At 43.3% G+C, this 16,356-nt stretch overlaps 1 protein-coding gene across 1 annotated transcript; it reads left to right on the top strand.

Annotated features, from left to right (window-relative positions):
* Positions 1–2,803: 2,803 nt before the first annotated feature.
* On the top strand, positions 2,804–5,003 carry LOC129698536 (fibrinogen-like protein 1-like protein). Its single transcript, XM_055637617.1, has 3 exons — positions 2,804–2,822; positions 2,911–3,095; positions 4,235–5,003. The coding sequence occupies exons 2-3, from the start codon at positions 2,921–2,923 to the stop codon at positions 4,870–4,872; spliced, it is 813 nt and encodes a 270-aa protein (XP_055493592.1). The 5' UTR covers positions 2,804–2,822; positions 2,911–2,920; the 3' UTR covers positions 4,873–5,003.
* Positions 5,004–16,356: the final 11,353 nt, after the last annotated feature.

The raw sequence follows: 16,356 nt of genomic DNA on the forward strand, positions 1-16,356 counted from the left end.
CCAATGCAGATGTTAGTCCAGCAAGTCTGCACGGTACCACTTGTTGTGAATTTAATTCCTTTGTGAAATAGAGATCAATAATGTACATAATGGTCCAGATGTGATCTCATCAATGCTCTCTTTCTTATTTCCTCATTAACCTTCCTTATTTTCAATTCAATTTGCAAAGTAATAAACAATATTTTTTTACATTCTCTAATTCCTTGCCCTAATACTTTTTGTGAATTGTGCTTAAAATACCTACAGTAGATGCCCCTGCCCCTGCCCCTGCCCCTGCATTATCAGACCTCTGCAATGCCTCACTATTAGATAATATGCTTATTTTTTCCCACCAAGTTGGACAATTACACAGAGCGAGAGTATATGCAACGATGGTATTTTTACAAGCTAGACTGTCTGAATTCACATATTCAAAATAAGTTTCCTACGTCTCTTAGGTTTTACGTCAGCTGCTGACATGTGAATGATTCCCTTTGTATCCAAGTTTAGGTTACTAAAAACAACAACAGCTGTTGTGACACATCACTGCATAATCCCACTAGATCAACCGTTTAAACAACCATTAGTCACTGATCAAGATGGACACAAAGTGCTGGAATAACTCAGCGGCTCAGGCAGCATCTATGGAGAAAAAAGGGGGTGACGTTTCGGGTTAGGACTCTTCTTCAGAGAAGAAGGAGTCTGAAGAAGGGTCCTGACCTTAAACGTCACCCATTCTTTTTCTCTCCAGAGCTGCTGCCTGTCCTGCTGAGTTACTCCAGCACCCTGTGCCGATCTTTGGTATAAACCAGCATCTGCAGTTATTGGTTTCTACATTTGCCACTGCTCTATGGTTTCCTTCCCGCAACCTATTACTCATCCTTGCTGTCATTTTTGTTGTAAAATTTATTAATGCGGTATTTTATAAATTTTTTGCATTGGTCGATAAACACAACACAAACAGCAAAATGTTTCCCAATTGCTCTCCTACTGAAATATTACATTCTTTCAAAAAACATCCAGCATGTGGAACTGCTGAAGAAAGTTTTTTTGAATGCACGAACGTGATGCACAGCAACTGGAATACTGTGTTCAACAGGCCAGTTACTAAGGTCATGACTGACGTGATCATTAGCCGTGATTCCAACTTCCTGCCTTATCCTTACCACCCTTGGCTCCTCTATGAGTTGACAAATCAAGTCAAGTCAAGTCTAGTTTATTTGTCACATACACATACGAGATGTGCAGTGAAATGAAAAGTGGCAATGCTCACGGACTTTGTGCAAAAAGACAAACAAACAAACAACCAAACAAACTACAAACAGAATGGAACAGAATCACATATTATTTTACATATTAAATATTGTGGGCGGAAGGAAAAAGGGGAAAAAAACAGCACTTTAAAAAAAAAGCAGTAGAGTGGTACAGTAAAGTTAGTCCCTGGTGAGATAGGAGTTTACAGTCCTTATGGCCTCTGGGAAGAAACTCCTTCTCATCCTCTCCGTTCTCACAGCATGGCAATGGAGGCGTTTGCCTGACCGTAGCAGCTGGAACAGTCCATTGCAGGGGTGGAAGGGGTCTCCCATGATTTTATTGGCTCTGGAGTTGCACCTCCTGATGTACAGTTCCTGCAGGGGGGCGAGTGAAGTTCCCATAGTGCATTCGGCACTATCTATGTAGTTCAATCTTGTGCACACTCAGTGTTTAGTTTAGAGATAGCTTAGAGATACAGCCAGGAAACAGGCCCTTCGACCCACCCTGTCCACGCCGACCAGCGATCACCTGCGTGCTAGTTCTAAGTAACCCCACTTTCGCATCCTACACACCAGGGTGAATTTACAGAAGATAATTAACCTAGAAAACTTGCATGTCTTTGGCAGGAAAGAGGGAACCCCAGCACCCGGGGAAAACCCTCGCTGTCACAAACTCCGTACAGACATCACCCCGTAGTCAGGATTGAACCCATGTCTCTGGCGCTGTGAGGCAGCAACTCTACCACCCTAAATAAAAACATTGCCAACTCCTTGGGCATGAAAATCCTCCAGCAATCCACCCCCTCTCCCCACTGAGAGAATAATTCAATTTTCGTTTCTGTTTTATCTTTTTATCTCTCTTTATTTTTAAGAAGACTCTTAGGCTTTAGTAAATAGCCTTAATATAAGAAAGAGTCTACCATCGCACGTCTCTATATCTTGTCTCTTTCTCTTGTTCAAGATTCTCCCACCTGAAGGAGCATCCTTACATCAGGCTCCCTCACGTTCGAACATAATTCAGTAGAATGATCTTTCTTTCTCAACACTTGAGGATATGCACCTAATATACTCAGTCTTTCCTCATCAAATATCCCCTTTAGTTCAAGAACACATCTAATAAACCTCATCTGTGCTCTCTCCCCAACAAATTGTATTCTTCCATTCGCGAACAAGCCAGAGTTTTGAACTGCAGTCTGGATTAAGAGTATTGTAGGATATCCCATTCTTCTAAAATCAGCGCCGTTTTAATGTGGCATCTCCACCCATTATTTGGTTCAATACCCCAGCAGCACGACAACTCCTACTTCTCCGTGGCTATGGTTTGCATATTGCTTCATATCTATTGCCTTTTTGAATGCAAGGGAATTATTATATCTAATATTACAACAGATAGGCATAAATAACCATCTGCTATATACAAGCTGTCAAGATGTGTACTTGACAATAAAACTTGCAGATTGCTCAATAAAACAAGTGTAAATATTCATGACGTTAATGATTTACGTCCAATTTACTGACAGTATAAAATGCAGCAGAGTTGCCCCTAGCTTCTATATTTCAGTCAGTTCCTTCAACAAGGAATTCACTTTAGTAAGTTGTCTTAATTTAAGAAAGGGTCTATGTTAGCTTAAGAATTTACCATTGCAATGTTTAATGAAAGATATTTGCCTTTTTTCAGCCGTTGCAGCATGCTTTCCCACGGAGTGCTGGGCTCGCTGCTCCTCGCCAGCTTTGCGATTGGACTATCTTCTGCTGTGACGAATGAATTTCGTACCTACTTCAATGGAATTGGAAATGCCCATGCATTGACAAACGAGCAGCAAATGAATATTAAGAACCTAAGGACAGGGACAAATGGACACGGTAAGTAACTAGGATCTGTTGTGGTCTCAGTGTATGCTTTGTGCATCATATCTATTCAATCACCTTAACAGTGTGGCTGCAGTGGTTTCAAATCTCTGCATTGATACCAAATATTTCTGATAGTTCCCTTCGAGATGAAGTTGGGTGAAGTACTGTGCAGAGTCATAACTTGATCTAAAGTTAAGCAGTGACGTTTTACCATTGGAGGCTGTTACATAGATCCCAGCCATGTCATAGCATGGAATCTAATTCTAGTGTAAGACTTTGACAGGTAGATCCAATTAAAGTTATTTTGTTCGGGCTGCATAAAATACGAATGTAGTTCTAGTTTGTAGATAATGCCTAATGGACAGATTGGCAACATAGGTTTGTCATCAATAACAAGTCAAATAGATTTGATTTGTCTGGGCTCAACCTGCATTAGGGTTGATACACAAAAATATCTCTTTAACACACGGACCTTTCTTCATAAGTTCTAGGAGCAGAATTAGGACATTCGGGCCATCACGTCTACTCCGCCATTCATTCATGGCTGGTGTACCTTTCCCTCTCAACCCCATTCTCCTGTCTTCTCCCCATAACCCCTAACACTTTATTTTTGTTAACAAATCATCATTATTGTACAAATAATAGTTTGCACTATCATTGACCAATGAGGAGAAAAATTGATGCAAGAACTTGAAGGTTTTGTTTTAGGTTATTAAAATAACCTTTTGCAATTACTGACCATGTTTATCAATGTTTTGCACTTTAATGTAAAACCTTTGGTGACACAATTAATTTGATACCTTTTTATATGAAAGTAAAGCAGACTGGAACTACTCAGCAGATCAAATTGTAGCTGTGCAGATAGAAAAAAAAGTTATTTGGAGGTGAGCTTCCTTCAAAGCTCAGTATAGTCAGATAAAGTATTTTCCAGTATTTTCAGCTTTTATTTTTTACCTCCATTTCCATTTCTGATGCTCTATTTCTTTCTCCATGGATGTTTTGAGCAATTCTGCCAATTTCTGTTTTCATTTCAGGTTTCTGGGATCTGCAACATTTTTCTTAAGCTTGATTGCTTTCTACTGTGCAGAATGATCATAATTCCCCAAGGTACAAACGGGTATAACTCTGTATTCTCACCATTGATTTTACAGTGCATCTCCACCAAGACTGCAAGGCAATAAACCGTTTTGCAAAGAAGGAAAATGGCATCTATGTCATCAAACCCAAAGCCAGTCCACCAGTGTTGGTATACTGCGACATGAAAACTGAAGGTGGCGGCTGGATCCTCCTGCAAAGGGTCAAGAAAGGCAGCAGCGAATTTTCCTCCAAAAAGTGGGTCGACTACAAAACTACCTTTGGCAATATAGAAGACAACTACTGGCTTGGAAACGAACACATGCACGCCATCACGAAGCATCAGCGATTTGAAGTGAAATTTATCATTCAGAACGGTACAGAATTTGTGCATGTTGATTACTCCAGCTTTAATATTGACGGGAAGGAAAATAACTATGCACTAAGACTAGGTTATCCCCTCAACTATTCTGAATATCATGAAGCGTTGACTGAAGAGGATAACATGATGTTTTCCACTGAAGATAATGACAATGACAGAGATGCCAACAACAATTGTGCAAAGATGCAAGGGGCTGGGTGGTGGTTTAATAAATGTTCATCTGCTATGTTCTTTGGGCAACGCATTAAATGGCCCAAAATTTGTGACGATTGTGATTCTGCTGCCATTCTCATTAAACCCACTACCGAAAATTGCGTTAGTAAACATAATTAAGTTGCTTAACAAATAATGTTGTTGAATGGAGAACTGAGAAACGTTTGATTTGCTCTTGTCGGTAATAACCATGTACGCTGTAGTATAGAAATAAAATCTTCAAAGCGATAAAAAACCTTGTTTCTGTTTGAGTGACTATAATAATGAAATGGAAAATATCTACTGGCACATTGAAATGAGCTGCTTCCTATCTTTTAGTTTAGATATACAGCACGAAAACAGGCCCTTCGGCCGACAGAGTCCACACCAACCATTAACATTTCCCCACACACACTTGGGACAATAATTACATTTATACTAAGCCAATTAACCTAAAAACCTGTACGTCTTTGGAGTTTGGGAGGAAACCAAAGTTGTGAGTATGGGAGGAAACCCAGAGAGTTGTGAATCTGTGGAATTCTCTGCCGCAGTAGGCAGTGGAAGACAATTCACTGGATGTTTTCAAGAGAGAATTAGATTTAGCTCTTTGGGCTAACGAAATCAAGGGATATGGGATATGAGGAAAAAGCAGGAACGGGGTACTGATTTTGGATGATCAGCCATGACCATATTGAATCGCTGGCTCGAAGGCCTACTTCTGTACTTATGTTCTATGTTTCGATCTCAGACAAAACCCATGCAGGTCACGGGGAGAACGTACAAATTCTGTACAGCCAACCACAAGTAGTGCGGTTCAAACCCGGGTCTCCGGTGCTGTAAAGCAGCAGCTCTATGACTACGCCACCGTGCCGCCCATATCTCTGACATATGTGTGCTGCAGGATACTTTACATTGTGTTGTAAAGAGCTGTCTGCATAAACCTGGGTACCTAACCTTTACCATTCTTAAACTTGAGTATAAAACATAAAAGGATGGGATTCTTCACTCTAAATGTAAACCATCAGAAAACAATGTAGGGCTTGTTCTATGCAATAATCGTATGGTATTCAGTTTTTTGGTTTAGTTGATTTGGATGAGGGTTTAAGAGAAATATAACTACATTTGTTGATGACAAAAGGGCTAGGTAGCTGTGTGTGTGGGGGGGGGGGGGGGGGGGGGGGGGGAGGATGCAGAAGACTTAAGAGATAATTTGTAGATTAAGTGAGAAGGCAAGGAGATGGCAGCTAGAATACATTGTGTAAAAATATTATCTTTAGTTAAGTTTTAGTTTACAGATGCAGTGCTGAAACAGGCCCTTCGGCCAGCCATGTCCGCGCCGACCAGCGACCTCAGCACACTTACACTATCCTACACACACTAGGGACAATTTACAATTATACCAGGCCAATTACCATACAAACCTATACGTCTTTGGATGGGGTGGGGGGGAACGGAGATTTCGGAGAAAACCCACGCATGTCACGGGGAGAACGTACCAAATCCGTACAAATAAACACCCGCAGTCAGGATCGAATCGGAGTCTCTGACGTTGTAAGGCAGCAACTCTACCACTGCGCCACCAGGCCACCCTTTTGCACAATCTATAAGGTGGTGTCTTTTTTAATGTACCACACTCTCTGGAGAACAGATCAATGGGAAGTAACCTTATAGAAACAGTTAAGATACTGAGCAGCTTTGGTAATAATATATGGTCCAAAAATAGACAATAGACAATAGGTGCAGAAGTAGGCCATTTGGCCCTTCGAGCCAGCACTGCCATTCAATGTGATCATGGCTGATCATCCCCAATCAAAATATTCTTAAAATATTTCCCCTGGTGAGCAATGTAGAAATTAGGGAGCGTGGCCCAGCAAAAAGGATCTCCTCATTAAGACTGAGAAAAGTAGGACTTTCTTGTCCCTCAGCGGGCTTTAAATCATTGGATTTATTTTGTCAAGAGGGCACAATGCTGCATCAATAGACAATAGATAATAAGTGCAGAAATAGGCCATTCGGCCCTTCGAGCCAGCACCGCCATTCAATGTGATCATGGCTGATCTTCCCCAATCAGTACTCCGTTCCTGCCTTCCCCCCATATCCCCTGACTGCGCAATATTTAAGAGCCCTATCTAGCTCTCTTGAAAGTATCCAGAGAACCGGCCTCCACCGCCCTCCGAGACCGAGAATTCCTCAGACTCACAACTCTCTGTGAGAAAAAGTGTTTCCTCGTCTGGGTTCCAAATCATGGATGATCAGCCATTGAATGGCGGTGCAGGCTCGAAGAGTCACCCTGCACTCATAACATCCTCCTCACAGTTCGCACTGCCACCCAGCTTTGTGTCACCTGCAAATTTGCTAATGTTACTTTGAATCCCTTCATCTAAACCATTGATGTATATTGTAAATAGCTGCGGTCCCAACAACGAGCCTTGCGGTACTCCACTAGTCACTGCCTGCCATTCTGAAAGGAACCCATTAATCCCTACTCTTTGTTTCCTGTCTGCCAACCAATTTTCTATCCATGTCAGCACTCTACCCCCAATACCATGTGCCCTAATTGTGTCCACTAATCTCCCATGTGGGACCTTATCAAATGGTTTCTGAAAGTCCAGGTACACTACATCCACTGGCTCACCCTTGTCCATTTTCCTAGTTACATCCTCAAAAAATTCCAGAAGATTAGTCAAACATGATTTCTCCTTCGTAAATCCATGCTGACTCGGACCAATCCTGTTACTGCTATCCAAATGTGCTGCTATTTCATATTTTCTGATTGACTCCAGCATCTTCCCCACCACCAATGTCAGGCTAACTGGTCTATAATTCCCCGTTTTCTCTCTCCTGCATTTCTTAAAAAGTGGAATAACATTAGCTACCCTCCAATCCATAGGAACTGATCCTGAATCTATAGAACATTGGAAAATTATCACCAATGTGTCCACGGTTTCTAGAGCCACTTCCTTAAGTACCCTGGGATGCAAACCACCAAGGCCTGGGGATTTATTAGCCTTCAGTCCCATCAGCCTATCCAACACCATTTCCTGCCCAATGTTCCTCTGTCACCCCAGATCCTCTGGCCACTAGTACATCAGGAAGATTGTTTGCGTCCTCCTTAGTGAAGACGGATCCAAAGTACCTGTATCATTAAGAACATTTAAGGCTTAGACAAATGGATTTTTTAGACCTTTACAAAATGAAGGAAACCCCAGTTACAATTACTTACATTAATATGGTTTAGATTATTATTGTTGTCAAGTGTACTGAGATATGGTGAAAAACTTTGGTTTGCTACCCAGGTGGCAAAAGAGAAAAGAAGCAGAGTGCAGTAAATAGTTTTAGTTTTACAATACACAAAAAGTGCAGATTAAAAAATACAATGGCAGCCACAAGGTAGATTGGCAGATTGGGAATTAATTCTTAACAAACGGGAGGTCCACTTAAGAACAGGGAAGAAGCTGATCTTGAATGTAGTGGGACATTCTTGCAAGCTCTTGTGTCATCCGCCCAACGAGAGAGGGGAGAAGAGAGAATGACGAGGGTGTGATGGTCCACGATACTGCTGGCTGCTTTTCTCGGGCAGCATGGGGTAGATGGAGTTAATGGGGGAAGGATAGGAGGAGGAGGAGGAGGAGGAAGGAGAGGCTGGTTTATGTGATGGACTGCGTTGCGTTCAAAACTCTCTACAATCCCTTGCGATCTTGGGCAGGGCAGTTGCCATACCAAGCAGTGCTTTCTATGCTGCATCTGTAGAAATTGGTAAGAGGCATTGGAGAATCGTTGGAGACTGGCATCCTCCTGGTGGTGGAGGTGTGATTTCTTGGCCATGGTGCCAATGTGGTTGGATCAGGACAAATTGTTGGTGATATTTATACCAAGGGACTTGAGGTTCTTTACCATCTCCACTTCAGCATCGTTTCTGCCTCTTAATGAAGTTGATGACCAACTCCTTGATATTATTGACATTGAGGGGAAGGTTGTTGGCTTGACAGCCTTTAGACTTTTGGCTGGAGGCACATCGAGTCTGCGCTGACCAGCGATCACACTGTACATTAGCACTAGAGACAAATTTTATTTTTTTAAATAGTCATAGAGCCATAGAGTGATACAGCGTGGGACCAGGCCCTTCAGCCCAACTTGCCCACTCTAGCCAACATGTCCCAGCTCCCTTCACTTGGCCTGTATCTCTCTAAATCTGTCCTATCCATCTAATCCCGTCCTTTCCATGTACCTGTCTAATTGTTTCTTAAACATTGCGAGAGTCTCTGCCTCACTACCTTCTCTGGCAGCTCGTTCCATACACCCATCACCCTTTGTGTGAAAAGGTTACCATTCTGATTCCTATTCAATCTTTTCCCCTTCACCTTAAACCCATGTCCTCTAGTTGTTCCCCTACACTGGGCAAGAGACTCTACCCGATCTATTCCTCTCAAGATTTTATACACTTCTATAAGATCACCCCTCATCCTCCTGTGCTCCAAGGAATAGCGTCCCAGCCTACTCAACCTCTCCCTATACCTCAGACCTCTCCCTAGAGCTCAGGCATCCTCATAAATCTTCTCTGCACCCTTTCAAGCTTGACAGCATCTTTATAACACAGTGTCCAGAACTGAACACTAAATGCGGCCTCACCCATATCTTATTCAACTGCAACATGATCTCCCGTATATACTTCTATACTCAGTACTTCTAGAGTATATACTTAATTCGTTGACTGACACCCTGTCAATACTCTGAAGACCAACATGCCAAACGCCTTTTTGACCACCCTATCTACCTGCGGCTCCACCTTCAAGGAAACATGCACCTACACTCCGAGATCCCTCTGCTCTACAACTCTCCCCTACCATTCACTGTGTAGGTCCTGCCCATGTTAGACTTCCCAAAATGCAGCAGCTCACATTTCTCTGCATTAAATTCCTTCAACCATTGCTCAGCCCCCCTGGCCAACCGATCACGATCCTGCTGCAATTTCTCCCATCCATCGTCACCATCTGCAATCCCACCTACTCGTGTATCATCTGCAATCTTGCTTTGTCTCTCATCCAAATTGATATAAATATCAAGATATGCCCTATAGATTTGTTTAGATATTCCCTCCACATCTGTGAAAGGGGGTATTTCGGGTTGAGACCCTTCTTCATACTAGAGGGTAATTTCCTCAGCTTAGCCTCATTCTGGAGGGGGAGGGTGAACAGCCAGTTGTCGTGGTGCATATTGGCACCAACGATATAGGTAAAAAAAAGGGATGAGGTCCTACAGGATGAATTTAGGGAGCTAGGAGATAAGCTTAAAAGTAGGACCTCAAAGGTAATAATCTCTGGATTACTACCAGTACCACGGGCCAGTCAGAGCAGAAATAGGAGGATATTGCAGATGAATACGTGGCTTGAAAAATGGTGCAAGGGGGAGGGATTCAAATTTTTAGGGCATTGGAACCAGTTCTGGGGGAGGTGGGACCAGTACAAACAGGACGGTCTGCACCTGGGCTGGAATGGAACCAATGTCCTTGGGGGGGTGTTTGCTACTGCTGTCGGGGAGGATTTAAACTAATGTGGCAGGGGGATGGGTACAAGAGCAGAGGGGCAGGGGGGTGTAAAATGAAGGTAGAAGCAATAGGTAGCAAGGTGAAAAGTAAAAGTGGCAGGCAGACAAAACCAGGGCAAAAATCAAAAAGGGCCACTTTTCAACATAATTGTATAAGGGGTAAGAGCGTTGTAAAAACAAGCCTGAAGGCTTTGTGTCTCAATGCAAGGAGTATTCGTAATAAGGTGGATGAGTTGAACGTGCAGATAGCCATTAATGATTATGATATAGTTGGGATCACGGAGACATGGCTCCAGGGTGACCAAGGCTGGGTGCTGAACATCCAGGGATATTCAATATTCAGGAGGGATAGAGAGAAAGGAAAAGGAGGTGGGGTAGTGTTGCTGGTTAGAGAGGAGATTAACGCAATGGAAAGGAAGGACATTAGTTTGGAGGATGTGGAATCGGTATGGGTAGAGCTGCGAAACAATAAAGGGGCAGAAAACGCTGGTGGGTGTTGTGTACAGGCCACCTAACAGTAGTAGTGAAGTTGGAGATGGTATCAAACAGGAAATTAGAAATGCTTGTGACAAAGGCAAAGCAGTTATAATGGGTGACTTCAATCTACATATAGATTGGGTGAATCAAACTGGCAGGGGTGCTGAGGAAGAGGATTTCTTGGAATGTATGCGGGATAGTTATCTAAATCAACATGTAGAGGAACCAACGAGAGAGCTGGCTATTTTAGACTGGGTATTGAGTAATGAGGAAGGGTTAGTTAGTAGTCTTGTTGTGCGTGGCCCCTTGGGCAAGAGTGACCATAATATGGTTGAGTTCTTCATTAGGATGGAGAGTGACATTGTTAATTCAGAAACAATGGTTTTGAACTTAAAGAAAAGTAACTTTGAGGGTATGAGACGTGAATTGGCCAAGATTGACTGGCAATTAATTCTAAAAGGGTTGACGGTGGATATGCAATGGAAGGCATTTAAAGACTGTATGGATGAACTACAAAAATTGTTCATCCCAGTTTGGCAAAAGAATAAATCAGGGAAGATAGTGCATCCATGGATAACAAGGGAAATCAGGGATAGTATCAAAGCGAAGGATGATGCGTACAAACTAGCCAGAAAAAGCAGCATACCGGAGGACTGGGAGAAATTCAGAGACCAGCAGAGGAGGACAAAGGGCTTAATTAGGAAAGGAAAAATGGATTATGAAAGAAAACTGGCAGGGAACATAAAAACTGACTGCAAAAGTTTTTATAGATATGTGAAAAGAAAGAGATTAGTTAAAACAAATGTAGGTCCCTTGCAGTCAGAAACAGGTGAGTTGATCATGGGGAACAAGGATATGGCGGACCAATTGAATAACTACTTTGGTTCCGTCTTCACTAAGGAAGACATAAATAATCTGCCGGAAATAGCAGGGGACCGCGGGTCAAAGGAGGTGGAGGAATTGAGTGAAATCCAGGTTAGTCGGGAAGTGGTGTTGGGTAAATTGAATGGATTAAAGGCCGATAAATCCCCAGGGCCAGATAGGCTGCATCCCAGAGTACTTAAGGAAGTAGCTCCAGAAATAGTGGATGCATTAGTAATAATCTTTCAAAACTCTTTAGATTCTGGAGTAGTTCCAGAGGATTGGCGGGTAGCAAACGTAACCCCACTTTTTAAGAAGGGAGGGAGAGAGAAAACGGGGAATTACAGACCAGTTAGCCTAACATCGGTAGTGGGGAAACTGCTAGAGTCAGTTATTAAAGATGGGATAGCAGCACATTTGGAAAGTGGTGAAATCATTGGACAAAGTCAGCATGGATTTACAAAAGGTAAATCATGTCTGACGAATCTTATAGAATTTTTCGAGGATGTAACTAGTAGCGTGGATAGGGGAGAACCAGTGGATGTGGTGTATCTGGACTTCCAGAAGGCTTTCGACAAGGTCCCACATAAGAGATTAGTATACAAACTTAAAGCACATGGCATTGGGGGTTCAGTATTGATGTGGATAGAGAACTGGCTGGCAAACAGGAAGCAAAGAGTAGGAGTAAACGGGTCCTTTTCACAATGGCAGGCAGTGACTAGTGGGGTACCGCAAGGCTCAGTACTGGGACCCCAGCTATATACAATATATATTAATGATCTGGATGAGGGAATTGAAGGCAATATCTCCAAGTTTGCGGATGACACTAAGCTGGGGGGCAGTGTTAGGTGTGAGGAGGATGCTAGGAGACTGCAAGGTGACTTGGATAGGCTGGGTGAGTGGGCAAATGTTTGGCAGATGCAGTTTAATGTGGATAAATGTGAGGTTATCCATTTTGGTGGCAAAAACGGGAAAGCAGATTATTATCTAAATGGTGGCCGATTGGGAAAGGGGGAGATGCAGCGAGACCTGGGTGTCATGGTACACCAGTCATTGAAGGTAGGCATGCAGGTGCAGCAGGCAGTAAAGAAAGCGAATGGTATGTTGGCTTTCATAGCAAGAGGATTTGAGTATAGGAGCAGGGAGGTTCTACTGCAGTTGTACAGGGTCTTGGTGAGACCACACCTGGAGTATTGCGTGCAGTTTTGGTCTCCAAATCTGAGGAAGGACATTATTGCCATAGAGGGAGTGCAGAGAAGGTTCACCAGACTGATTCCTGGGATGTCAGGACTGTCTTATGAAGAAAGACTGGATAGACTTGGTTTATACTCTCTAGAATTTAGGAGATTGAGAGGGGATCTTATAGAAACTTACAAAATTCTTAAGGGGTTGGACAGGCTAGATGCAGGAAGATTGTTCCCGATGTTGGGGAAGTCCAGGACAAGGGGTCACAGCTTAAGGATAATAGGGAAATCCTTTAAAACCGAGATGAGGAGAACTTTTTTCACACAGAGAGTGGTGAATCTCTGGAACTCTCTGCCACAGAGGGTAGTTGAGGCCAGTTCATTGGCTATATTTAAGAGGGAGTTAGATGTGGCCCTTGTGGCCAAGGGGATCAGAGGGTTTGGAGAGAAGGCAGGTACGGGATACTGAGTTGGATGATCAGCCATGATCATATTGAATGGCGGTGCAGGCTCGAAGGGCCGAATGGCCTACTCCTGCACCTAATTTCTATGTTTCTATGTTTCTATGTTTCTATGTATTCAGTATCAATCCTGTCCCACCATGGTTGCTTCTACATAATTGCCTTCATAACTCTGAATTCATTATATTTCATATCTGGGATCACCATCTCCCCACCGCATCCAAATGAATTAAACTAAACAATAGTTCACAACGGTAGGGACGCTGCTATGTTAATGCCGACTATGGAGTTTGTACGCTCTCCCCGTGACTGTGTGGGCTTTCTCCGAGATCTTCTGATCTCCCACATCTCCAAAGACGTACAGGTTTGTAGTTTAATTGGCTTGGTATAAGTGTAAATTGTAAATTGTCCACAGTGTGCGTGTAGGATAGTGTTATTGTGTGGGGATCGCTGGTCGGTGCAGACTCGGTGGGCCGAGGGGCCTTGTTTCCGCACTGTATCTCTGAAAATAATAATCTATATTTGAAATTCCTGAACAGTTGCAATGTTCTGAAGAGACTGACTGGGACTGTCAATTTTTTCCAAAGATCTTTTGACTCTCAAAGCCACTTCATAGAGTCACTTTCAGTGACAGCTCGGATAGCTGGAGAGCCAGAGACATCCCTCCCTATAACGACCATGTTAGAAGATGCAGAGTAGTCCATCTTGATCACCAACTCTGCTGACCAGTTGTAATCCCACTCATGGATATTGGTTTGAAATCAAACATCAGAAAGCAACAGTTTAAAGTAATAATCATAGTCAGCCATTTGGTCCTTTGCAGCTTGTTCTTCTATTTTAGTCTAGATATGTAGCGTGGAAACAGACCCTTGGTCCCACCGGATCCAGGCTTACTATCGGTCACCTGTACACTAGTTCTATGTCCTACACACTAGGGGCAATTTACAGAAGCCAATATACCTACAAACCTGCATGTCTTTGGAATGTGGGATGAAAACAAACTCCCGGAGAAAACCTACTTGGTCACAAGGAAGACGTGCAAACTCTGCACAGACAGTTCTCGTAGTCAGGATCGAAGCCGGGTATCTGGCGCCGTGAGACTGCAACTCTGCTGCTGCGCCGCTGTGCCCGTGAATATAAAACTGGCAACCTTGGTCCCAGGGAAGTTTAAGATTAGTGGCATTTCAGTGTTCACACCTGAACACGTACGTGGCACTGCAAGCTTTTCTTCCCATTTACACAGGTGCCAATTCGTGCAAAATAGGGTGGATGCTATAGGTTTACTGTAGTTATTACATTTTATGGAGATCTCAAGTGAAATGTTTTGATGATAAGCGCTGAATTACACAGAAGGCACATGATGAGGCCAAATATTTGCAAGAAAGTAATGACAGTCAAGGACGACCATTGGCAAATAACTTCTAAAGGAACACCATTCACCAAATGTTTAAGTGTTGTTAGTTGGGCTGTAAACAAAATTTGCTTTGGGTAAATGATAAATAATTGTCATTCCAAAATCTAACATGCAGCACACGCAAAGCTGAGGCTCCTCCCATAACTGATAATTTAATGATGTGGTCATCATGCTTATGTCTATAACCTTTGTTTTATCAAACATTATTTTATTATATTAATTTTAGGATAATGAACTGAAATCTGCAATCACTCCAATCTGCTTCCTTGTTTCCTTAAACGCAAATCTTCTTTACTACTGATTTGTTAAAGGCAAATTAAGTTTTTTTTTTTTTTTGTTGCAAAGCAGGGAAAAAAAATTGAGATGTGGTAAACAGGGACTTTCAATAGGTATTTTGAGTATCATTTTAATGTCTCTGATGATGATTCTTTTACTTTAATTTGGAGATTTTAGTCTAGATATGTAGCGTGGAAACAGGCCCTTCGGCCCATCGGGTCTGCGACGTCCAGCAGTTACCGTAACACTAGCGCTATCATACACACTAGAGACAATTTATAATCTTTACCGAAGCCATTTAACCTACAAACCTGTACGTCTTTGGAGTGTGGGAGGAAACCGGACCGGCCAGGGATAGCCCACGTGGTCGCGGAGAGAGCGTACAAACTTCGTACTGACAGCACCCATAGTCATGATCGAGCCCGGGTTTCTGGCGCTGTGAGGCAGCAGCTCTACCACTGCGCCACCTTGCTGTCCCTTCTGCGGTCAGGGGCGTTCATTCTCCTGCAATGTTGATCCTGTATGTCCCATCACAAATGCTGCCCACTTTACTGCATTTCCGCCATGTTCTATTTTTGTTTGAAGATTTCCAGCCTTTCCAGTTTTCTGGCCTCAATGTCACCATTGTAAGTGAGGATGGATCGTGGCTAGTGGAGGCAGATGCAAATGCCTTCCCACCCTGTCTGAATGACTACCGTCCGGTGGCCCTTACCTCGGTAGTCATGAAATGCTTTGAGAGGCTGGTGAAGAAACACATCTGCGCCTTCCTCCCTCGCAACATGGACCCGTTGCAGTTTGCATACCGTCCGAACAGATCCACGGACGATGCGGTCTTCCAGGGTTTGCACACCGCTCTCTCTCATCTTGACAACCAGAAGGGAGGCTACGTGAGGATGCTGTTCATAAACTACAGTTCAGCCTTCAACACGATAGTCCCCACCAGACTGGCCGGGAAGCTACTGGAATTAGGGTTCAACACCCCCCTGTGTGCCTGGGCCCTGGACTTTCTCACCGCCAGGCCCCAGGTAGTCAAGATGGGAGGGAATACATCAAAGTCCCTCACCCTGAGCACAGGATCACCCCAGGGTTGCGTCCTCAGCCCCTATTGTACTCCCTGTACACACATGACTGCGCGGTTAGGTTCAGCTCCAACTCAATAATTAAGTTTGCTGATGACACTGTGGTGGTGGGCTTGATCTCAGACAACGATGAGAGGGCCTACCGGGAGGAGGTGGCTGATCTAGCACTCTGGTTCCAGGATAACAGCCTCCTCTTGAACATCAAAAAAACTAAGGAGCTGATTGTGGATTTTAGGAGGGCACATCATCCGAGGACGTACACTCCATTGAGGATAAATGGGGATCCTGTGGATAGGGTGAACTGTTTCAAATATCTGGGAGTCCACATC

Source organism: Leucoraja erinacea, chromosome 7 (genome assembly GCF_028641065.1).
Source record: "Leucoraja erinacea ecotype New England chromosome 7, Leri_hhj_1, whole genome shotgun sequence".
NCBI lineage: Eukaryota > Metazoa > Chordata > Chondrichthyes > Rajiformes > Rajidae > Leucoraja > Leucoraja erinaceus.

Bases quoted from the DNA above. Each gene is read 5' to 3' on its own strand.
- LOC129698536 (XM_055637617.1), top strand. From the start codon at position 2,921: ATGCTTTCCCACGGAGTGCTGGGCTCGCTGCTCCTCGCCAGCTTTGCG. The intron at 3,096-4,234 runs GTAAGTAACTAG...TTGATTTTACAG, and splicing joins GACAGGGACAAATGGACACG to TGCATCTCCACCAAGACTGC.